At 36.4% G+C, this 20743-nt stretch overlaps 1 protein-coding gene across 4 annotated transcripts in view; it reads left to right on the top strand.

Annotated features, from left to right (window-relative positions):
• HDX (highly divergent homeobox) overlaps positions 1-20743 on the top strand; it is a 172438-nt gene that overhangs the window by 135237 nt on the left and 16458 nt on the right. For all 4 annotated transcript variants that reach the window (XR_006213576.1, XM_042975187.1, XM_042975188.1 and 1 more), the window contains exons 7-8: positions 8374-8450; positions 12002-12085. Coding sequence is in view for 3 of the 4 variants with exons in the window: in XM_042975187.1 (XP_042831121.1) it covers positions 8374-8450; positions 12002-12085 (161 nt within the window). In the remaining variant the exon portion in view is untranslated. The remainder of the gene's footprint in view (positions 1-8373; positions 8451-12001; positions 12086-20743) is intronic.

Raw genomic sequence — 20743 nt, 5'->3', positions numbered from 1 at the left:
TTACTGGATCATGTGGTAGTTATATTTTTTACGTTTTTAATGAACCTACATACTCTTTTCCATAATGACTATACCAATTTGCATTCTGACCAATGATATACAAAGGTTCTCTTTCCTCTATATACTCACCAACACTCTTTGTCTTTTATCTTTTTTATTCTTAATGCCTCCACCTAAAGAGTCTCCCACACTGAGTCATCACAAGGAACACTTATGTACCACAATAAAGATCTCTCACATTTAGAAATGTTGTTTATTACAACAATCCATAGTTATAATTAAGTACATGATTGTTTTTATTTTATTGAAACTCTAACCAATTTGGCTTTGAATGTTATAAATGTATTATAATAAAAAAGGATATGGTATAATGTGATATGCACCAGGGTAGTAGTCAGGCAACCTCAGTACAAGTCCTGGATCTTCCACTAGCTGATTATGTGACTTCAGGCAAAACATTAATTTTAGAATTGCTTAATCATACGTTTCCCCAATCCCTCTTGCCAAATATCATTTAAGCTTTTTTTATTGGTACTGAATTAAATGGATAGTAAAATGTGGAAAGATAGAAACAGTTTTCCATGTGTTGAGTTTTAGATGATGTCAGGATATCAATGTGGAGCTGTCCAGCAGACCAATGGATAATGTGGGTCTGAAACTCAGAAAAGGAGTTAAGATATGAAAAGAAATATAGGAGCTACTCACATTGAGGCTGAACAAATGTCTAGCCATAGAAATAGAAGATTTAGTTAAGTGAGAAAATGGAAGACAAGAAAGGAAGATAGAGAAGGGCTGTATGTTAAGAAATATCCAGATTTGGGGGCTAAGGGAGAAAAGGGAGGCAATGAAAGAAGATTCAGATATAGGATAAACAGGATATTATGATATTATTAAAACCAACGAAAGAGAGAGATTTAAGAAGAAAGAAGTGTCATTATCTCAATCATCTTTTGGAAGGTGAGTAGAAAGTCTTCTCATATGAGGCATTTAAAATGGTCAAAGGTATACAAGTGGACAATATAATGGTAGTACCAGAGGATAGGGGAGAGGGATATGAGGAGTTGTTGTTCAATGAATATAAAGTTACAGTTATACAACTGGAGTATAATTGTTGAAAAACATATTGCATATAGTTAGCAATAAGGGGCTATAGACTTTAAAAAAGAAAACTTAAGAGGGTAAATCATTAAGTTGTTCTTAACACAAAAAGAGGGACACAAGAAAACTTTTGAAGGTGATAGATATGTTTATTACCTGGATTGTGGTGATGGTAACATGAGTACTGATATGTTCAAACTCACCAAATTGTTTATATTTATTATGTGCATTTTATGTATACCAATTACACCTTAATAGGGCAGAAATATTAAAATAAAGCTTTAGAAACAATGAGAACCCATTGAATTGGGTGCTTAAGGGCTTCTTTCAAAAGTAATGTGTGTTGCGAGGGGTAGGCAAACAGATTGCATTATGTTGAGTAATGAAAGGGATATTAAAGCTCTTGGTATTGCCAGGGCCATGTATTTTAATACTAAGTCTTTGAAAAGATGTGTGAATATTCAACTGCTCTCTCTCTCTCTCTCTCTCTCTCTCTCTCTCTCTCTCTCTCCCCTCCCCTTCTCTGTCTCTCTGTGTCTTTACCAACATGTGGTGTTGGCTTTGATGAAGATGATACAGGATTTAGTGTACAGAAAACTGTGAAGCAAGAAAAAGGAGAAGATGTTGCATCTTTTCCAAGTCCCTTATTTATAATCTAGTTGGTCCATTAAACCAAAAATGGACCAACTTCTATTAGTCTGCTACCAAAGACTATTAGTCTTTACTAAAGTGTATGTGCCTGGTAATACTTGAATATTTTCAGTGATTTAGGAATAGATATTTATTTCTTTTAATATATGAAATTTATTGTCAAATTGGTTTCCATACAAAACCCAGTGCTCATCCCAAAAGGTGCCCTTCTCAATACCCATCACCCACCCCCCCTCCCTCCCACCCCCCATCAACCCTCAGTTTGTTCTCAGTTTTTAAGAGTCTCTTATGCTTTGGCTCTCTCCCACTCTAACCTCTTTTGTTTTTCCTTCCCCTCCCCCATGGGTAGAGAATGATGACTGGCAGCTATTTGAAAGATAATGGGGATTTGTGTGTTTCTATGGGTGGGTGGGAGAGCTATGAGGAAATATTCTTTTTTTAATGTTTATTTTTGAGAGAGAGACAGAGAGACAGAGAGAGAGAGAGAGAGAGAGAGAGAGAGAGAGAGAGAGAGAGAAAATGCAAATGGGGGAGGGGCAGAGAGAGAAGGAAACAGTATCCTAAGCTGCTTCTGTGCTGCCAGCAGAGAGCCCAATGCCAGGCTCAAACTCAGGAACCATGAGATAATGACCTGAGCCTAAATCGAATGCTTAACCAACTCTGCCAACCAGACACCCAGGAAATATTCTGATAAAAGCAAATTACTTAAGCCCCTGAAAGGGAGTTTCAATCCACTACTTCCACTTCCCCACCTAAAAGGGAAATTTTTTAAAAATAAGTAGTTAATAGGGGAAAAATGATTTAATTTTAAGGTTGCTAATGGACCACTGCTCCTACACTGGCATCCTTTGCCATTTAATAGTGCGTTCTCTAGACAGGTTACATAGTAATTAAGGCCTAATGAGAAAGAGGAAAGAGAATTAATGCATGAATCAAAAAACACTTGATGGGAAGTGATATTACCTAGAGTCCCTTCAGTGGCTTACTTTTTACAGCTGCATAGTAACCTTTTCATTCTCATCAGAAATTGGAGCAGAAAAGCAGAAAATAGTCTTAAAATACTAACAGAGCCTTTTTGCTCACTATTTCCAATGAGTTCTGTCTTATTCTCTTCCTCATTTTGCTGATGGAGAATACTAATCTGACTGATTTAACTGTGTGATCCTTTTGTGATGATTAAGTGAATTGTATCATCTGGCCTAGACTAATATATCTTTAAGATATGCTAACCATATTCTCTTTCAGTTATGAAAATATAGTTAAAAGTCTGTTTACTTTGACATTTCCATTGATTACATCTGAGAGATATAGAGACAGAATAATCAGAGTAATTACCCATTCTATTTCAAAAATCTAACAATTTGAAATTCAGAGCCCTTTATAATATGGCTGTTACTTCAAGCGGGTTAGAGTCTTCCAAATGTCTAAGAAAAAGAAAAATGTCTTTAAAGCAGGGCTTATATTTTACATGTTAAAAATCAATTAAAAATTATGTTAAATTTTCCTAGAAAACACTCTACAAGCTAAAAGAAGCATTACATTTTTCAAGCACACTAAAAGGCAGGTTTAGCCAAAATCACCAAAAAGTGCTTGCTGACCTTTTAGCAGTTTCAGTTCCATTTTTTTTTCTTTTCTGAGAGAATAGGTATTCCCCTGATATAGAGCTTTTGACTTACCTCTAGCTTCCACCTTTTATCTCCCACCCTCACCTCTCCCATTTTTTTTTTCTTTCCCTGTGTGGAAGTGAAGAGAAAAGAGATGTGGTAAAGCTACCTGGCAAACTCTAGAAAAAGTAATAGATGACTCAGCTCCTTAAAGTTCTGTGTCTACTGAAATATATGTATGGTTGAGCAATTTTAAAGATTTTTACTATCCTGAGAATCAAATTGTTTAAAGTATGACAAAGGTTAACATCTATAATGTTAAATTTTATAACAAATCTTCTTAGCTATATCTATTATATGTGTATGCATATAAAATATAGTTCTGCATAATTACACAGTGTGAGTATATCCCTAATATATAGAATGCCCTCTAGAATTTTCACTGATTAATAACTTTGCTTATTTGTTTATTTTCCAATTTGCAGAGCTGCTTTTGTTGAGAAATAAGCAGACACATCAACTGTATTTAGCTTTCAAACTTTCAGTAATGTAGAAGCTATCTGTAAAAAAGAAAACATGCCTTAATTAGCTGCATCACTTCATACCTTTTTATTTTAGAAATCCTCCAAATTGTTTTTATTTACATCTTATAAAATAATCAAACCTTGTATGAATATGTTGCCAGTAAAGCAAAGCTGTGTATAAAGTTATGAGCAATTAAGAACGGAAATATAAGGCAAGCCTATAGGGAATGATACCAATAATGATCTTACTGATGATTGCTGTAACTTCTATTCTGACAGCATTAGTACTAATATCAGCTCTGCAGCTAAACCTGATGACAACTCCCCCACTTCATTTCATTTAGTGGCTAATAACATATGACATGAAATATCTAAGTAATGAATAAAGTCTCCTCCATATAAGCATCATTATTTTACTAAAAAATTAAATTGAGGGGCACATGGGTGGCTCAGTCTGTTAAGCATCTGCCTTTTTTTAGTTTATTATTTATTTATTTTCAGAAAGAGAGAGAGTGGGAGAGCAAGCACACATAAGTGGGGGAGGGACAGAGAGAGAGAGAGAGAGAGAGAGAGAGAATCCCAAGCAGGCTCCACAATGTCAGCACAGAGCCTGATGTGGGGCTTAAACTCATGAACCATGAAATCATAACCTCAAGCATCCAACTAGTGGTTTTGCTTCAGGTCATAATCTCACAGTTCATGGGATTAAGCCCTGCATTGGGCTCCACACTGATAGCAGTGTGCTTGGAATTCTCTCTCTCTCTCTCTCTCTCTCTCTCTCTGCCTCTCCCTTGCTCATGCTCTCTCTCTAAAAATAAATAAATAAACTTAAAAAAACTAAATTTAATTTTTGGTGTTCAATAGATGCAGAAAAAGCATTTGACAAAATACACCATCCATTCATGATAAAAACAATCAACAAAGTAGATGTAAAGGAAACATACTTCAACATAATAAATGCCATATATGAAAAGGACACAACTAACATCATCCTCAGTGGGGAACTACTGAGATCTTTTCCTCTATGGTCAGGAAAAAGACAGGATGTCCACTCTCAACATTGTAATTTAACACACAATACTGTAAGTCTTAGCCACAGCAATCAGAAAACAAAAAGAAATAAAAGGAATCCAAGTTGTCAAGGAAGAAGTCAAACTTTCACCATTTGCAAATGACATGATACTCTCTATAGAAAACCCAAAAGGCCCCATTAAAAAACTGCTAGAACTAATACACAAATTTGGTAAAGTTGCAGTACACAAAATCAGCATACAAAAATTTGTTGCATTTCTATACACCAATAAAGAAGCAGCAAAAGAGAAATCAAGGAATTAATCCCATTTGCTATTGTACCAAAACCCATAATATACCTAGGAATAAACCTAACCAAAAAGGTAAAAGATCTTTACTCTGAAAACTATAAAACATGGAAGAAAGAAATTGAAGATGACACAAGCAAATGGAAAATCATCACATGCTCATGGATTGGAAGAACAAATATTATTAAAATGCCTATACTACCCAAAGCAATCTACACATTTAAAGCAATCACAACAAATGGTGTTGGTAAACTGGAAAGCTACATGCAAAAGAAACTCAATCACTTTCTTACACCATACACAAAAGTAATTTCAAACTGGATTAAAGACCTACATGTAAGACCCAAAACCATAAAAATCCTAGAAGTTAACACAGGCAGTAACTTCTTTGACATTGGTTGTAGCAACTTCTTTTTAGATATGTCTCCTGAGGCAAAGGAAACAAAAGCAAAAATAAACTATTGGGACTTCATCATAATAAAAAGCTTCTTCACAGTGAAGGAAACAACAAAACTAAAACGTGACCTATGGAATGGCAGAAGATATTTTCAAATGACATATCCAATAAAGGGTTAGTATCCAATATATAAAGAACTTATCAAACTCAATATCCCCAAATGAATGATCCAATTAATAAATGGTCAGAAGGCATGAATAGACATTTTTCCAAAGAAGACATACAGATGGCCAAGAGACACATGAAAAGATGCTCAGCATCACTCATCATCAGGGAAATTCAGATCAAAACTACAATGAAATATCACCTCACACCTGTCAGAATGGCTGAAATCAAAAACACAAGAAACAAGTGCTAGGGAGGATGTAAAGAAAAATGAACCCTCATCCACCATAGGTGGCAATGCAAACTGTGGAAAACCGTATGGAGGTTTCTCAAAAAATTAAAAATGGAACTAACCTACAGCCAATAATGGCACTACTAGGTATTTACCCAAAGAATACAAAAACACTAATTTGATAGGATATATGCACCCTTATGATTATTGTAGCACTAATTTACAATAGCTAAACTATGGAAGTAGCCCAAGGGCTATATATATATAATATTATAATATTATATATAATATTATATATAATAGTAAATATTAAATATTTATTTAATATTATTAATATTTAAATATTAAATATTTAAATATTAAAATGTATATAATATATAATATTTTATATATATATAATTATTGAGCCATAAAATAGAGTGAAATCTTGCCATTTGCAATGATATGGACGGAGGTAGAGATTATCATGCTAAGTGAAATAAGTCAGGGAAAGACAAATGCCATCTGATCAATCATATGTGGAATTTATGAAACAAACAAATGAACAAAGGGAGAATGAGGCAAACTAAGTAACTATAGAGAACAAACTAATGGTTACCAGTAGGGAGGTGGGTAGGGGACGGGTGAAATAGGTGATGGGGATTAAGGAGTACACCTGTGGTGGTAAGCACTGAGTGTTGTATAGAAGTGTTGAATTACTATATTGTACACCTGAAAGTAATATTACACTGTATGTTTACTGACTGGAACTTAAATAAAAATTTGAAAATAACTAATTAAAGACATGAATTTATGGTGGAATTTGCATTAAAATTCTGGTAAAATTTTTCTGTATATCTTAAACTCTAGTGATGTATGTACTCATAGGAGTTCCCCAATTAGCCATGTTTTTTTTTTCTGTTTATCCTCCATGCTCAGACAGGGCACTCCTATACATCTTTCCATGGGAAGGAATGGATCTGGAAAAATTCTAGGAGGACTGATAAATATTTTTGTTCTGTTTTCTATGGTGAAATAAAGCATCAGTTCCCAAAAAGCTGAAAGCTTCCACTAGTGTTTAAATAATCTGCATGCCATGACTGTGCAAAAAGAAAATGGAGAAATATTACTGTCTTGTTTTACTAAGGAGTAGAGGTGGGGATCATCTAAGACAGGACAATATTTTGTAGACACCTATGCTGTGAACCAGCCACTTTCCCTAGCTCAGCACAGAAGACTTTTTAATAGACTTATTTTTCTGAATTTATTTTTCTTTGTTTATTTTTTCACATTTTTAGAATATTGATTTTTTATCATAAGAGGGGTACATGTTTATTATAGAAAATTAAAAAAATACAATGAAAAATTAGAAAAGTCCTACCTTTCAGTAATAACTATTCCTAAAATAGGAGTGTGTGGGTATTTTTGCCAGTGTTTTCTTTGCATATATGCAGGTGTGTGTGTGTGTGTGTTCATGTCACATGCCTTTTCACAAAATTAAAAATGTTCTGTATTTATAGTTTTATATCATGTATTCAAAAATTATCATCTTTCTCTTATTATAAGTAATACAAATTCATTGTAAAAATATTTAAATATGATTAAACAAATTGAAATAAGAATTATCAAAATAAGTAAAGGGCGCCTGGGTCAGTTAAGCGTCCAACTTTGGCTGAGGTCATGATCTCATGGGTCATGGGTTCAAGCCCCACATTGTGCTCTGTGCTGACAACTCAGAGCCCAGAGCCTGCTTCAGATTCTGTGTCTCCCTCTTTCTCTGCTCCTCCTCAGCTTGTGCTCTATCTCTCTCCCTCTCCCTCAAAAATAAAGAAACATTAAAAAAATAAGTAAAACTAAACAAAATGAAGAAAAATAGAAGTTTCCTGTAATTCCATCCAGAAATAACAATGTCAGTGTTTTGGTATTAAATAACATCATTCTTTTTGTTTTTTTTTTTTCTCTATGAAAAGGTACACTTCTTTTACTTTTACAAAATTAAGATCACACTGTACCTACATAGTAGGTTTTGTCACCTTCATTTATTTACTTTCCAATTTTTTGTGAATATTTTCTTTATTATCAATTCTTCTTCTTCTTCATTTTTATAGTATTTATTGTAGGAAGAGGTCCTAAATGATTTATTGAGTCCTTCATTGTTAAGCATATAGGTTATTTCCATTTATTTTTCAATTATAAACAACACAGTAGTGGCCATCTATCCACACTTGTTTCCTAGAATGCATTGTTAGAGGTACAGTTGCTCATCACAGCATATATGATGTGAATATATCATTTGTGCCTTTTTAAAATAAGAAAAAAATATTTAAGTGATCTTGAGAAAGGTATTCTCAATAAAATTTTGAGGAATGAAAATGAAACCGTGGCCTTTTTTTCTTTTCTATAGAAGAGTCCAATGAAGTTCCAAATGAGGCAAGGGTTCATAAGGAGGAGGACCACCATGCAGTATCCGCAGATAATGTGGTATGTACATTTTGAAATTCTTTCCTCATGATGGATTCTTTCCCACATGATGGATTTCAAGGATACGTTTCCCTTTGGTAATGATATTGGTGTTAGCAGAATAAAATCTTGCTCCACTTCACAAGCCAAAACAGAGCTGTCACCAATGAATTTATATATCTTTGAGGGTTTAAGAAATGAAACTTAAAGCACTGTCATTTGTGTCTCAAATTTTTTGATTGTAGAGATTTGTGGGGTGCCTGGGTGGCTCGGTTAAGCATCCAACTTTGACTCAGGTCATGATCTCACAGTTTGTGAGTTCAAGCCCCACTTTGGGCTCTGTGCTGATGGTTCGGAGCCTGGAGCCTGCTTCAGATTCTGTGTCTCCCTCTCTCTCTGAATTTCCCACACTCGTGATCTGTCTCTCCTTCAAAAATAAATAAACATTAATTTTTTTTTAAAAAAAGAAGAGATTTGCACATATAAAAATCTGATGCTTACTACACATAGACATTTTATACATGTTACTTTAACACATTCAGCAAAAAGCAGATTTCTTCTCATTTAACAGGTGGAAGAAATAAAATTGAGGTTAGCCTGAAACCATGAAGGAAGCCCTTGTTAGTTCTGGGTCTTGTATCCAAGGATTCCTGATTCAGAGTTGTCTGTTCAGACCATACCTATCTCTACTATGTTTGGAAACTTACCTTCTTTCTAGTTGTATTAGACTCTTTTAGTCTTCTTAAAAATTGCTTTAATGAGAGAAGGACGATATTAAAAGACTGGGTAACAGGCAGAGACTGTATGCAGATTAAACTGGGCTTTGTGAAAATGTAAACATTATTGATATATAGAAATGTTCTCCAAACAGCTGTTTTAGCAACATCTGTTTATATTTTGACTCCATCAAGTAATACAGAAACCAAGATAATATTAAAGTCAAAGCCAAAAGCAAATGCCATTTTGCTTTTGCTTGATTGAAATCTTTAAAAAAAAAATGGTCCCTATAATGGATTTTTGTGTTACAAAATGGGTGTGGCTTCATGATTTACCCAGGCTTCCATTGCAAAAAATATTTATGACACTCTGATTCTTCTATATCTCCTTAATAAAAGTTGACACATAAAATACAATTTTGCTCTTTTTTGTTAAATTCAACAATATATAACAGTGTTTTCCACGTGCAGAATATAGTTTAGGATTACATTTTATTGATCTCAGTCCTGATTTAAGTTGATGTTTGACCCTACTAACACAACTCAATAGACTATAGGAAAGCAAGCTTTGATTTTGATGCAAAGCCATGTTTTCTTTAGATAGCTAGTAATAATTATTTTCCACAATATTAATCGTGTTAACATACATTCCATGAAGTAATAATATCCTCTGCTCTATATTTGAGTTGTACTGTACAAGCTATATACACTTATTTACAAATTAAAACCTTTTGCCCTAAACACATGTTCATTTTTAGTCTGAATTTCTCTGCATTGGATCTCCCCTCAGCAGACATTTGGAAATAATAAATGAAGTAATAGCATGGGATGACCGAAGTCACTTAGGGACCTAATTTTTGAAAAACAATTGATTTTTAGAGATAAATTTTGACAAAGCACAAAGACATATAAGACTTATTTATATGCACATATCTATCCAGTGATTCTTGGTGCCTTCTTCCCTGGATTACTTATCTTCTTTCCCTCCAAACCAATACAAATACAGAATCTAAAAAAAAATTTGGAAAGTGTCAAATCAGGTCTGATGAAAACTGATATGATTAAACACCAAGTTTATAATTATTTTAATTAAAAACAAAATAGATTCATCTCTAATCAGCAGTAGAAAGCAGTTTTCATTGCAGCTGTCCTCCTGACTAGTAGGTCACAAACCCTGCTATGGTTACATATCCTTATAGACAAAGTATTAAGGATGGTCATTCAGGGTATGTTCTGCACTTTTAAAAAATTGTTATTCAAATTCCAATTAGTTAACACACACTGAAATATTAGTTTCAGGTGTACAATATAGTGAATCAACACTTCCATACAACACCTGGTGCTTAAAAATTTAGAGCTGATCTTGTCTTTTGGTTTTGATTTAAAAAAATGATGTTCCATGATTAGAGAACTTTCCTTGCTCTCATGGTTGGAGCTTATTGGTCATTCCTCACATCAGCAGTTAGCTGTTCACTCTTTTGAATAGATAATTAATTAGTACCTACTATGTGCAAAGTACTGGACAGACTATGTTGCACCTTAATTCTAAAGATAATGGAAGTTTAACATCTCTCTCTCCCTCTCTCTCTCTCCTTACTGTCCAGTGAAGGAAGAAAACTGCCAGGTTATTTTTATTATCACATCATAATTGTCTAGCTAATGGAGTGCATTTAATAAATGAATTTTTTAGGGGTGCCTGGGTGGCTCAGTTGGTTGAGCGTCCGACTTCGGCTCAGGTCATGATCTCACCACTTGTGAGTTTGAGCGCTGCATTGGTCTCTGTGCTGACAGCTCAGAGCCTGGAGCCTGCTTCAGATTCTGTGTCCCACTCTCTCTCTGCCCATCCCTCGCTCATGCTCTCTCTCTCTCAAGAATAAATAAAACATTAAAAATTTTTAATAAAAAAATAAATAAATGAATTTTTTAAAACTGTATTTGACTTTGGAATGCATGTCACATGTTGATATTTTACATTAGAAGTTAGTTGTGAAGAAGTACATGGTAATTAAAAAAGAAAAAAGCCCTTGCAACAAAGTAGGTATGGTTAGCATTAAATAGACTACTCTTATGGGAAGTGAGCTTCCTGTCACTGTAGGGCTCTGTTTAAGCAGAATTCAAGTGCTTATTTTTTTTTCCTTTTATATTGTGAAAAGTTTAAAGTTTCTTTTTAAGCTTCTTATTTGAGAGAGAGAGAGTGCAAGTGTGAAGGGGTAGGGAAGGGCAGAGAGAGAGGGAGAGAGAGAATTCCAAGCAGGCTCTGGACTGCCAGTATAGAGCCTTAGGCAGGGTTTGATCTCATGAACTGGTGAGACCATGACCTGAGCTAAAATTGAGTTGGACACTTAACCCACTGAGCGACCCAGGGGCCCTGAGGTTTTGCTATTTTAAATAGTATTACAATAATTTTCTATTTACTTAAAAAAAATTAATGTTTATTTTTGGGGGAGAGAGAGGCAGAGCGTGAGTGGGGAAGGAGCAGAGAGACAAGGGTATAGAATCCAAAGCAGGCTCCAGGGTCTAAGCTTTCAACACAGAGGAGGTCGCGGGGCTTGAACCCACCAACCTTGAGATCATGACCTGAGCCAAAGTCAGACACTTAACCAACTGAGCCACCCAGGCATCCCCATAATTTTCTATTTACTAAGCAGTCATCAATTAAAGGTAGAGGAAGGTGGCTCAAACACACACTGGTTATAACACTGAAGAGCCAGTCAGTTATCAGTTTATTGTGGATAATCTAGACTAGATGATCTCATCATAAAAAGTAAACACTGAATGTATATGTTCTATACATTGTTGAGTGTAGTGATGATAATCAGATATATATTTATTGAAACTTCTCTACTTCTGTTACAGAAAATAGAAATTATTGATGATGAAGAAAGTGACATGATAAGTAATTGTGAAGTTGAACAAGTGAATTCTCTCTTGGATTATAAGGTGAAAGTAATTTCAAATTCTTAATTCATTAAGAGAAGGTACTAATTGAAGCAGACTTTTACAGTACTTATGTACTAGTTTATTTCACTTTTACTTTCATTTGATAAGTTAAACTGGGGCTCCACATTGACTTTCTCAGGCACTTAGATATCAGTCAAGATGTTGGCCATTTTAATGCTGGCTAATGCTAGCATGCTAATGCTTTAATGCTGGTTCTGGTTTTAAGCAAAGAGCTTGCTGAGTGGGAGTAGGTTTTGATAGTGTATACCAAGGTGAGGCTGTGCACAGTGTTGGTTAATTTATGTTGGTTAATTTATGACAGTGGATTAAAAGGTAATGTTTATTTTTAAATGGTGGCAGAGGGGAGATTTTTTTTCCAGTGGCATTTGCTAATTTTATCTTGGAATTCAACTTTTGAAGACCATTTCTAGGAAACCTGTTTGAGAAGTTTAAAAACAATTCGCAGAACAAATACCAAATGAATATAAATAGAGATGACATTTTCTTAAAACCACTTGTACCTAAACTGAAAGGCTTATGTTGTGAGTATGCCATACATAATTTTATTTTATTAAATTTTGACATGAGATATCTGTCTATATGTCAATATGTTTTCTGCATAGATACATAATTGTTACCCCTTTGCTAATCAATACTGTATCTTACTAGGTAACTTTGTGGCTTTCCAAATTTTGGCCAATCTTTCTATCCATATACAAAAGTTCTTTTCTTGAAATATCATAAGTGACAAAGCAGAGATTAATCATCCTAAGCTGTTAATAGAAAAAAGAAACACTTAATCAGAAAAGAATACTTTTCATTTTCTCAGAGTCTTTTCGGTTTTACTATAATTGAAATTATGTAATTCAACAGATTATTTCCTAAATATTTATAACATGTCAGACTTTATAATATTTAACATTATAAACATAGGAGACAATTATCTTTTGAAATTTGTTTGTTAAGTGGTCAAAGTGCACACTATAATCCAGTATTTAAGCTGTATTTCCAACTAATAAAATTATAAAATTGTATTTCTGAACTACATGAGATCATTCTTATCTTTCCTCCATAGTCATAAAGTATTTCTAAATGCCCAGTTAGGTTTAAAGAGCTCTGTACCATGTGGCACAAGGTATGAAAATTACAGAGAAGAGGACTGGATTGCATGGTGGCTAAGTAATCTCCACTTAGTACTCTCAAACAGGTCAAATGGAGTTGGACTCAAAACAAAGGATACTCTCCAGAACCTTTCCCTTCTAGAGTGCCACTTGAGAAGGTTTTGAGCTAAAACAAGGGTAGGGCAGAATGTTCTACCCAGAAATGCTAATTACAGTTTTATTGCACTCTATAGGACATTTAATGATTCAAAGTTTTCCATTGCGGTAAATGCTGTGGGAATAGGAGTCCTTAACTATCTTGTTAAGAATGTCTTTGACAACACATTACTATCCTAGATAAATGTCTTTCCTTTAACTCTAAAAAATTAGCACCTATATAGAAAATATATCTTCCCATAATCATTTTTTTAAGGTTTATTTTTGAGAGAGAGAGAGAGAGAGAGAGAGAGAGGGAGAGAGAGAGGAAGAGTGCTAGTGGGGGAGGGCAGAGAAAGAGGGAGACACAGAATCTGAAGCAGGCTCCAGGCTCTGAGCTGTCAGCACAGAGCCTGCTGCAGGGCTCAAACTCACAAACCATGCAATCATGACCTGAGTTGACGTCGGATGCTTAACCAACTGAGCCACCTAGGTGCCCCTTTTCATAACCATTATTGAAAACACTTCACTTCATTTGTGATTTCTTACCTTAATTCAAAAGCAAGGGTAAATTAGGAAAGGAAAGAAGATGGAAGACTAGAAGAATCCTGAGCTCACCTCTTCCCACAGAAATACCTAGGCAATACTATACATCTATTCAACTGTTACTAAACACTACCAGAAGAGATGTTGCACAGCTAGTCTTAGAAAGCCACATATAAAGGGTAAGAGAGGCAGAGATACAGTTGGGAACCAACTCCGTGTGTGAGTAAATACAAACAAGAGGGACATCACAATCATGGAGAAGTGACTCAGACTCCTCAAAGGGCACTGCTGGCACTGGGGACACTACAGGGAAGAAAAGTCCCCATAATGTTTGGCTTTGGAAACCAGCAGGCATTAACTCTGGGAACTTTAAAAATCAGTAAGCTTAATGCCATGAAAGCTGAAGGTTGATAGGAAACTGAGTACTTAACCTTAAAGAGACAGCATACTAAATAAATGGGCCCAAGACACAGCACAGAAAACAGCAGTTTGAAAAGTGCCTGAAGTATACATGAAAGACATTTATTGTTTAATCTTAGAACATGTACTGGAAGGAAAGGGATCTGCATATTTCTTCAAGAATGAAAGTTCAATAATGTCAAAAATTTCTTGGCTTTTCCCAGAGTAAAGAGCCAGAGGCCTAGAAGAGCCATTTCTAACACTCTCCATCTTCCTTGCCAGCAACAACTGCTTCACCAAGTAATTCCTCTGAGGACCAACCACACCCAAAACACTTGCCATGATAGGCACAGCTTCCAAAGCTGTTCCTGACCAACTACACCTGGTTGACAGCTTTGGCACAGACCAGTACCAAAACAAAGTGACTCCACTCATATGGAGGGGGTAACAAACCAACACAGCAGGCACCCACAATTCCTGTAGCCAGACCCCTTAGCTGCATGTATAAGGAAGGGACTGAGCCCTGAACTTCAGTGTATGTGCAGTCTTGGCAGAGAGGTTAATAGCACACTGTTAGAATGAGTAATGGCCTCACCCACCAACCAGTACTACTTGGCCTCAACCAGGACACTCAAAGGTGTGCTCACAGAAGGCAAAGTGGGCCATAGAAGCTATCTGGGATGAGGACAACTATGCTCGGCCACAACAGGAAGTGCCTGCAACCCACACAGGGGATATCCCTGGGGCACCTGGTTCTGGTGACATGGGAGGATTGAACTATAGGGCACCACAGGACGTCTTATACACAAGGCCACTATTGAATGACCAGAAGATATAGCTGATCTACCTAATACATAGAAACACACACACACACACACACACACAGAGTTGGATGAAATGAGGAGTCAGAGGAATATGTCCCAAATGAAAGAACAAGACAATCACAGTAAAGAGCTAAATGAAGCAAAGATAAGAAATATGCCTGATAAAAAGTTCAAAGTAATGGTCATAAAGATACTGAAAAGACCTGAGAAAAAAGAGTGGATAAACCCAGTGAGAATGTTCACAGAGAATTAGAGAATATAAACAAGAGTGAATCATAGCTGAAGAGTTCAATGACTGGCATGAAAAATACAGTAGAGGGAATCAATAGCAGATTAAAGAATGCAGAAAAATGAATCAGTGATCTGGAAGACAGGGTAATGGAAAGCGACTAATTTGAATAGCAAAAAGAGAAAGAATAATAAAAGGAGAATAAGTTAAGAAACTATGCAACACCATCAAGCATAACATTCACATTATAGAATTCCCAGAAGGAGAAGAGAGAGAGAAAGGGAAATAAAAATTATTTGAAAAAAACAATAGGAGGACACTTCCCTAACCTGGGGAAGCAAACAGAGATCCAGGTCCAAGAAGTAAGTAGAGCCCCTAACAAGATGAACCCAAGGAGGTCCACACCAAGACACATAATAATTAAACTGCCAAAATGTAATATTGAAGAAATAATTTAAAAACAGCAAAAGAAAATTGTTACAAACAAGGGAAACCCCAAAGGGCTATCAGGTAATTTTTCAGCAGAAACATTGCAGGCCAGAAGGGATTATTGGCATGATATATTCAAGGAGATAAAAGGGAGAAAAAAAAACTACAACAAAGAATACCCTACCCAGGAAGGTTATCATTCAGAATTGAAGGGGAGAGGAAGAATTTCCCAGACACCACCCCCCACAAAGAAGAATGTTAAAGGAATTCATTACCACTAAACCAACTTCACAAGTAATGATAAAGGGACTTTTTTGAGCGGAAAGAAAAGGCAATGACTTGAAGAAAAGAAATTAAGCAAGGAAATAATTTTCAAGTTAAAGCAAACATAGAGTGAAAGTTAGTCTATTAGTCACTTATAAACTTCATAAAGCCAGTAAGGAGGTTAAAACATAAAAGTAGTAAAATCAAGTGTGGCTATAAAAGGGATACACAAAATAGGAAGATGTAAAATATAACATTATGTACATAAAATGGAGGCTGGAGTAACAAGGTAGTGCTTTTAGAATGTATTGAAACTAAAGTGACCATCAACTTAATGTAGACTGCTACTCACATAAAATGTAACATATGAATGCAATAGTAACCACAAATCAATAAATTACTATAGATATACAAAACAATAAAGAGAACGGAAATTAAACATAACACTAAAGTAAGCCATCAAAACACAAGGGAAGTAAACAAGAGAAGAAAGGAACAGAGAATAACTATAAGAACAACCAGAAAACAATTTTTAAAAAGGCAATAAGTACATACCCATTAATAACTATTTTAAAAGTAAATGGACAAAATGCTCCAATCAAAACACAGGGTGACTGAATGCATAAAAATGCAAGACCCATCTATATGCTACCTATAAGACACTTCAAAACTAAGACACATGCAGATTGAAAGTGAAGGGATGGAAGAATATTTACCATGCCAATGGAAGCCAAAAGAAAGCTGGGTAGTAATACTTCTATCAGAAAAAATAGGCTTTAAAGCAAAGACTGTAGTAAGAGCCAAAGAAGGACACCACATGATGATAAAGGAGACAGTCCAAGAAGAGAATAGAATGATTGTATATATTTATGCACCCAATATAGAGGCAACAAAATATATAAAGCAAATATTAAGAGACATAAGGGGAGAAATTGACAGTGATGCAACAATAGCAGGGAACTTTAAGACCCCACTTACATCAATGGATAGATCATCCAGACAGAAAATCAACAAGGAAACTATGGCTTTGAACGGCACATTACTCCAGATGGACCTAATTGTTATTTCCAGAACATTCTATCGAAAAACAGAAGAGCACACAGTCTTTTCAAGTGCACATGGCACATTCTCCAGGACCAATCATATATTAGGCCACAAGTCTTAATAAATATGAAAAGCTTAAAATAATACCAAGAACAACATTAACCACAACGGTATGAAACTAGAAATCAACTACAGGGGAAAAAACTGGAAAAACCAAACACAATCGGGGTAACCAACAAGCTACTAAACTCCAGTGGGTCAATGAAGAAATCGAAGGCAATTAAAAAATACATGGAGACAAATGAAAATGAAAACACAGCAATCCAAAATCTTTAGTATGCAACAAAAGCAGCTCTAAGAGTGAACTTCATATAGCAATACAGGCCTACCTCAAGAAACAAGAACAATCTCAAATAGACCATCAAGCCTCACACCTAAAGTAACCATAAGAAGAACAAGTAAATTCCACAGCTAGTAGAAGGAAGGAAATAATAAATGTTAGCACAGGAATAAGTAAAATAGACACTACAAACACAATAGAGAATATCAACAATACCCATTGCTGGTTCTTTGAAAAGTTAAACAGAATTGATAAATCTCTATCTAGACTCATCAAGAAAAAAGAGAGATGACTCATCAAATGAAGGGAGAGAAATAACAACCAACACCATATAAATACAAAGAAATATAAGAAAATATTATGAAATATCATATGACATTATATTGGACAATCTAGAGAAATGAATAAATTCCTAGAAATATACAGTCTCAAGAACTGTCCAGGGATGGATGAATGGGTAAAGAAGTAGAGATGTGTGTGTGTGTGTGTGTGTGTGTGTGTGTGTGCATGTGTTACTTTGACATAGAAGAAGAATGAGTTTTTGCCACTTGTGACCACATGGATGTACATAGAGGGTATCACACTAAGTGAAATAAATTCAACAGTGAAAGGTGAATATGATATGATTTCACTTGTACATGGAATTTAAGGAAACAAAACAAATGAACACACAAAATAAACAGACACTTAAATACATAGAACAAAGTGGTGGTTGCCAGAGGGGAGGTGAGTGGGGGAATGAGCAAAATAGATGAAAGGAATTCAGAGGTGCAAACTTCCAGTTATCAAATAATTAAGTTGGGACGCCTGAGTGGCTGAGTCGGTTAAGCCTCTGACACTTAGTTTTGGCTCAGGTCATGATCTCACACTTTCGTGAGTTTGAGTCCCAGGTCAGGGTCTGTGCTGGCAACAAGGAGCCTGCTTGGGATTCTCTCTCTACCTCTCTATCTTCCCTTCCCCCACTTGGACTGTCTATGTCTCTTTCAAAAATAAACAAAAATAGGGAGATAGCTGGAGAAGATGGCAGCTTAGGAGGACGCTGGGCTCACCTCGTCCTGCTGATCAATTAGATTCCACCCACATCTGCCCAAATAACCCAGAAAACCACCAGAAGACCAGCAGAATGGACTATCCAGAGCCAAGCATAGACGATAGGCCCAAGGAAGATGGTAGCAAGGGACGGAGAGGTGGTGCTCACTCCCCCTACTAGTGGGAGGGAGCCAGGGCAGTGGAGGGGCAGCCTGCCCAGCAAGGCAGAGCCCCCGAGTCTGGCTTGCAAAAGCAGAGGGGCCAGACTGCCTGAGTTCTGACAGCAAGTGGGACTTAACATCTGGAATGTTAAAAGTCAACAGCTCTGCTCGGAAAGCAGGAGGGCGAGAGAACAACAGGAGGGAGAGGTGTTGAGCCCCGGAAGACAGAGTTCAGCTTGGCGGGGAACAAAGGCCCTGGCCAGCGCCATCTCTCTCTCCCATCCCCCAGCCGAAATCCCAAAGGGAACCAGTTTCTGTCACTGAACTTGCTTGCACAGTACAAACACCCAATGCTGTGCTTCTATGGATCCATCCCTCTGACAGGTCTGCCTGCCCCCGACCTGGTGCTGCAGTACCCCTCCCGCAGGTCAGTGACCACAAAGCGAACTAAGTCTGCCCTCCCTCCGCTGTGCACCTTGCACATCCACCCCGGCTAATAGGCCAGATCCCATCAAAGCAGCACCACAAGCCTGGCAGTGTGCAGGTAGCCCAGACAGGGGTCACACCACTCCATGGTGAGTCCTGCCCCTGGGAGAGGGGAAGATACGGTACACACCAGTCTGACTGCGGCCCCAGTGGTGGGCTGCGGGCAGACATCCAATCTGACTGCAGCCCTGCCCACCAACACAAGTTACTCCATTCAGCACAAGGGAAGTGCCCTGAAGTTCCGCGCCACTCCAGGGATTACCCAACATGACTAAATGGAAGAATTCTCCTCAAAAGAAACTCCAGAGAGTAATGACAGCTAATGAATTGATCAAAAATGATCTAAGCAATATAACAGAACATGAATTTAAAATAATAGTCAGAAAATTAATCGCTGGGCTTGAGAAAAGGATAGAGGACAGCAGAGAATCTATTGCTACAGAGATCAGGGACTAAGAAACAGTCAGAAGGAGCTAAAAAATGCTATAAATGAGGTGCAAAAATAAAATAGAGGCGACCACAGCTGGGATTGAAAAGGCAGAAGAGAGAATAGATGAATTAGAAGATAAAATTATGGAAAAAGAGGAAGCTGAGAAAAAGATTAAAAAAATCCAGGAGTATGAGGGGAAAATTAGAGAACTAAGTGAGGCAATGAAATGCAAAAATATCCATATAATAGGGATTCCAGAAGAGGAAGAGAGAAAGAAAGGGGCTGAAGGTGTATTGAACAAATCATAGCTGAGAACTTCCCTGATATGGGAAATGAAAAAGGCATTGAAATCCAAGAGACACAGAGAACTCCCTTCAGACCTAACCTGAATCGATCTTCTGCATGACATATCATAGTGAACCTGGCAAAATACAAGGATAAAGAGAAAATTCTGAGAGCAGCTAAGGATAAACGCATTCTAACATATAAAGGGAGACCAATAAGACTAGTGATGGATCTCTCTACTGAAACTTGGCAGGCCAGAAAGGAATGGCAGGAAATCTTCAACGTGATTAATAGAAAAAAGTAGGCAGCCAAGAATCCTGTATCCAGCAAGTCTGTCATTCAGAGTAGAAGGAGAAATAAAGGTCTTCCCAAACAAACAAAAAATGAAGGAATTCATCACCACTAAACCAGCAATACAAGAGATCCTAAGGGGGACTTTGTGAGTGAAATGTTGCAAGGACCACAAAGTACCAGAGACATCACTACAAGCATGAAACCTACAGACATCACAGTGAGTCTAAACCCATGTCTTTGTATAATAACACTGAATGTAAATGGACTAAATGCTCCAACCAAAAGACATAGGGTATCAGAATAGATAAAAAAAAACAAGACCCATCTATTTGCTGTCTATAAGAGACTCATTTTAGACCTGAGGACATCTTCAGATTGAAAGTGAGGGGATGGAGAACTATCTATCATGCTACTGGAAGTCAAAAGAAAGCTGGAGTAGCCATACTTATATCAGACAAACGAGACTTTAAATTAAAGGCTGTAACAAAAGATGAAGAAGGGCATTATATAATAATTACAGGGTCTATCCATCAGGAAGAGCTAACAATTAGAAATATCTATACAGCGAATACAGGAGCCCCCCAAATATATGAAACAATCACAAACATAAGCAACCTTATTGATAAGAAGGTGGTAATTGCC

Source organism: Panthera tigris, chromosome X (assembly GCF_018350195.1).
Source record: "Panthera tigris isolate Pti1 chromosome X, P.tigris_Pti1_mat1.1, whole genome shotgun sequence".
Lineage (NCBI taxonomy): Eukaryota > Metazoa > Chordata > Mammalia > Carnivora > Felidae > Panthera > Panthera tigris.
The sequence above is the reverse complement of the archived record's forward strand: the minus strand, read 5'-3'. Positions and strand labels throughout refer to the sequence as shown.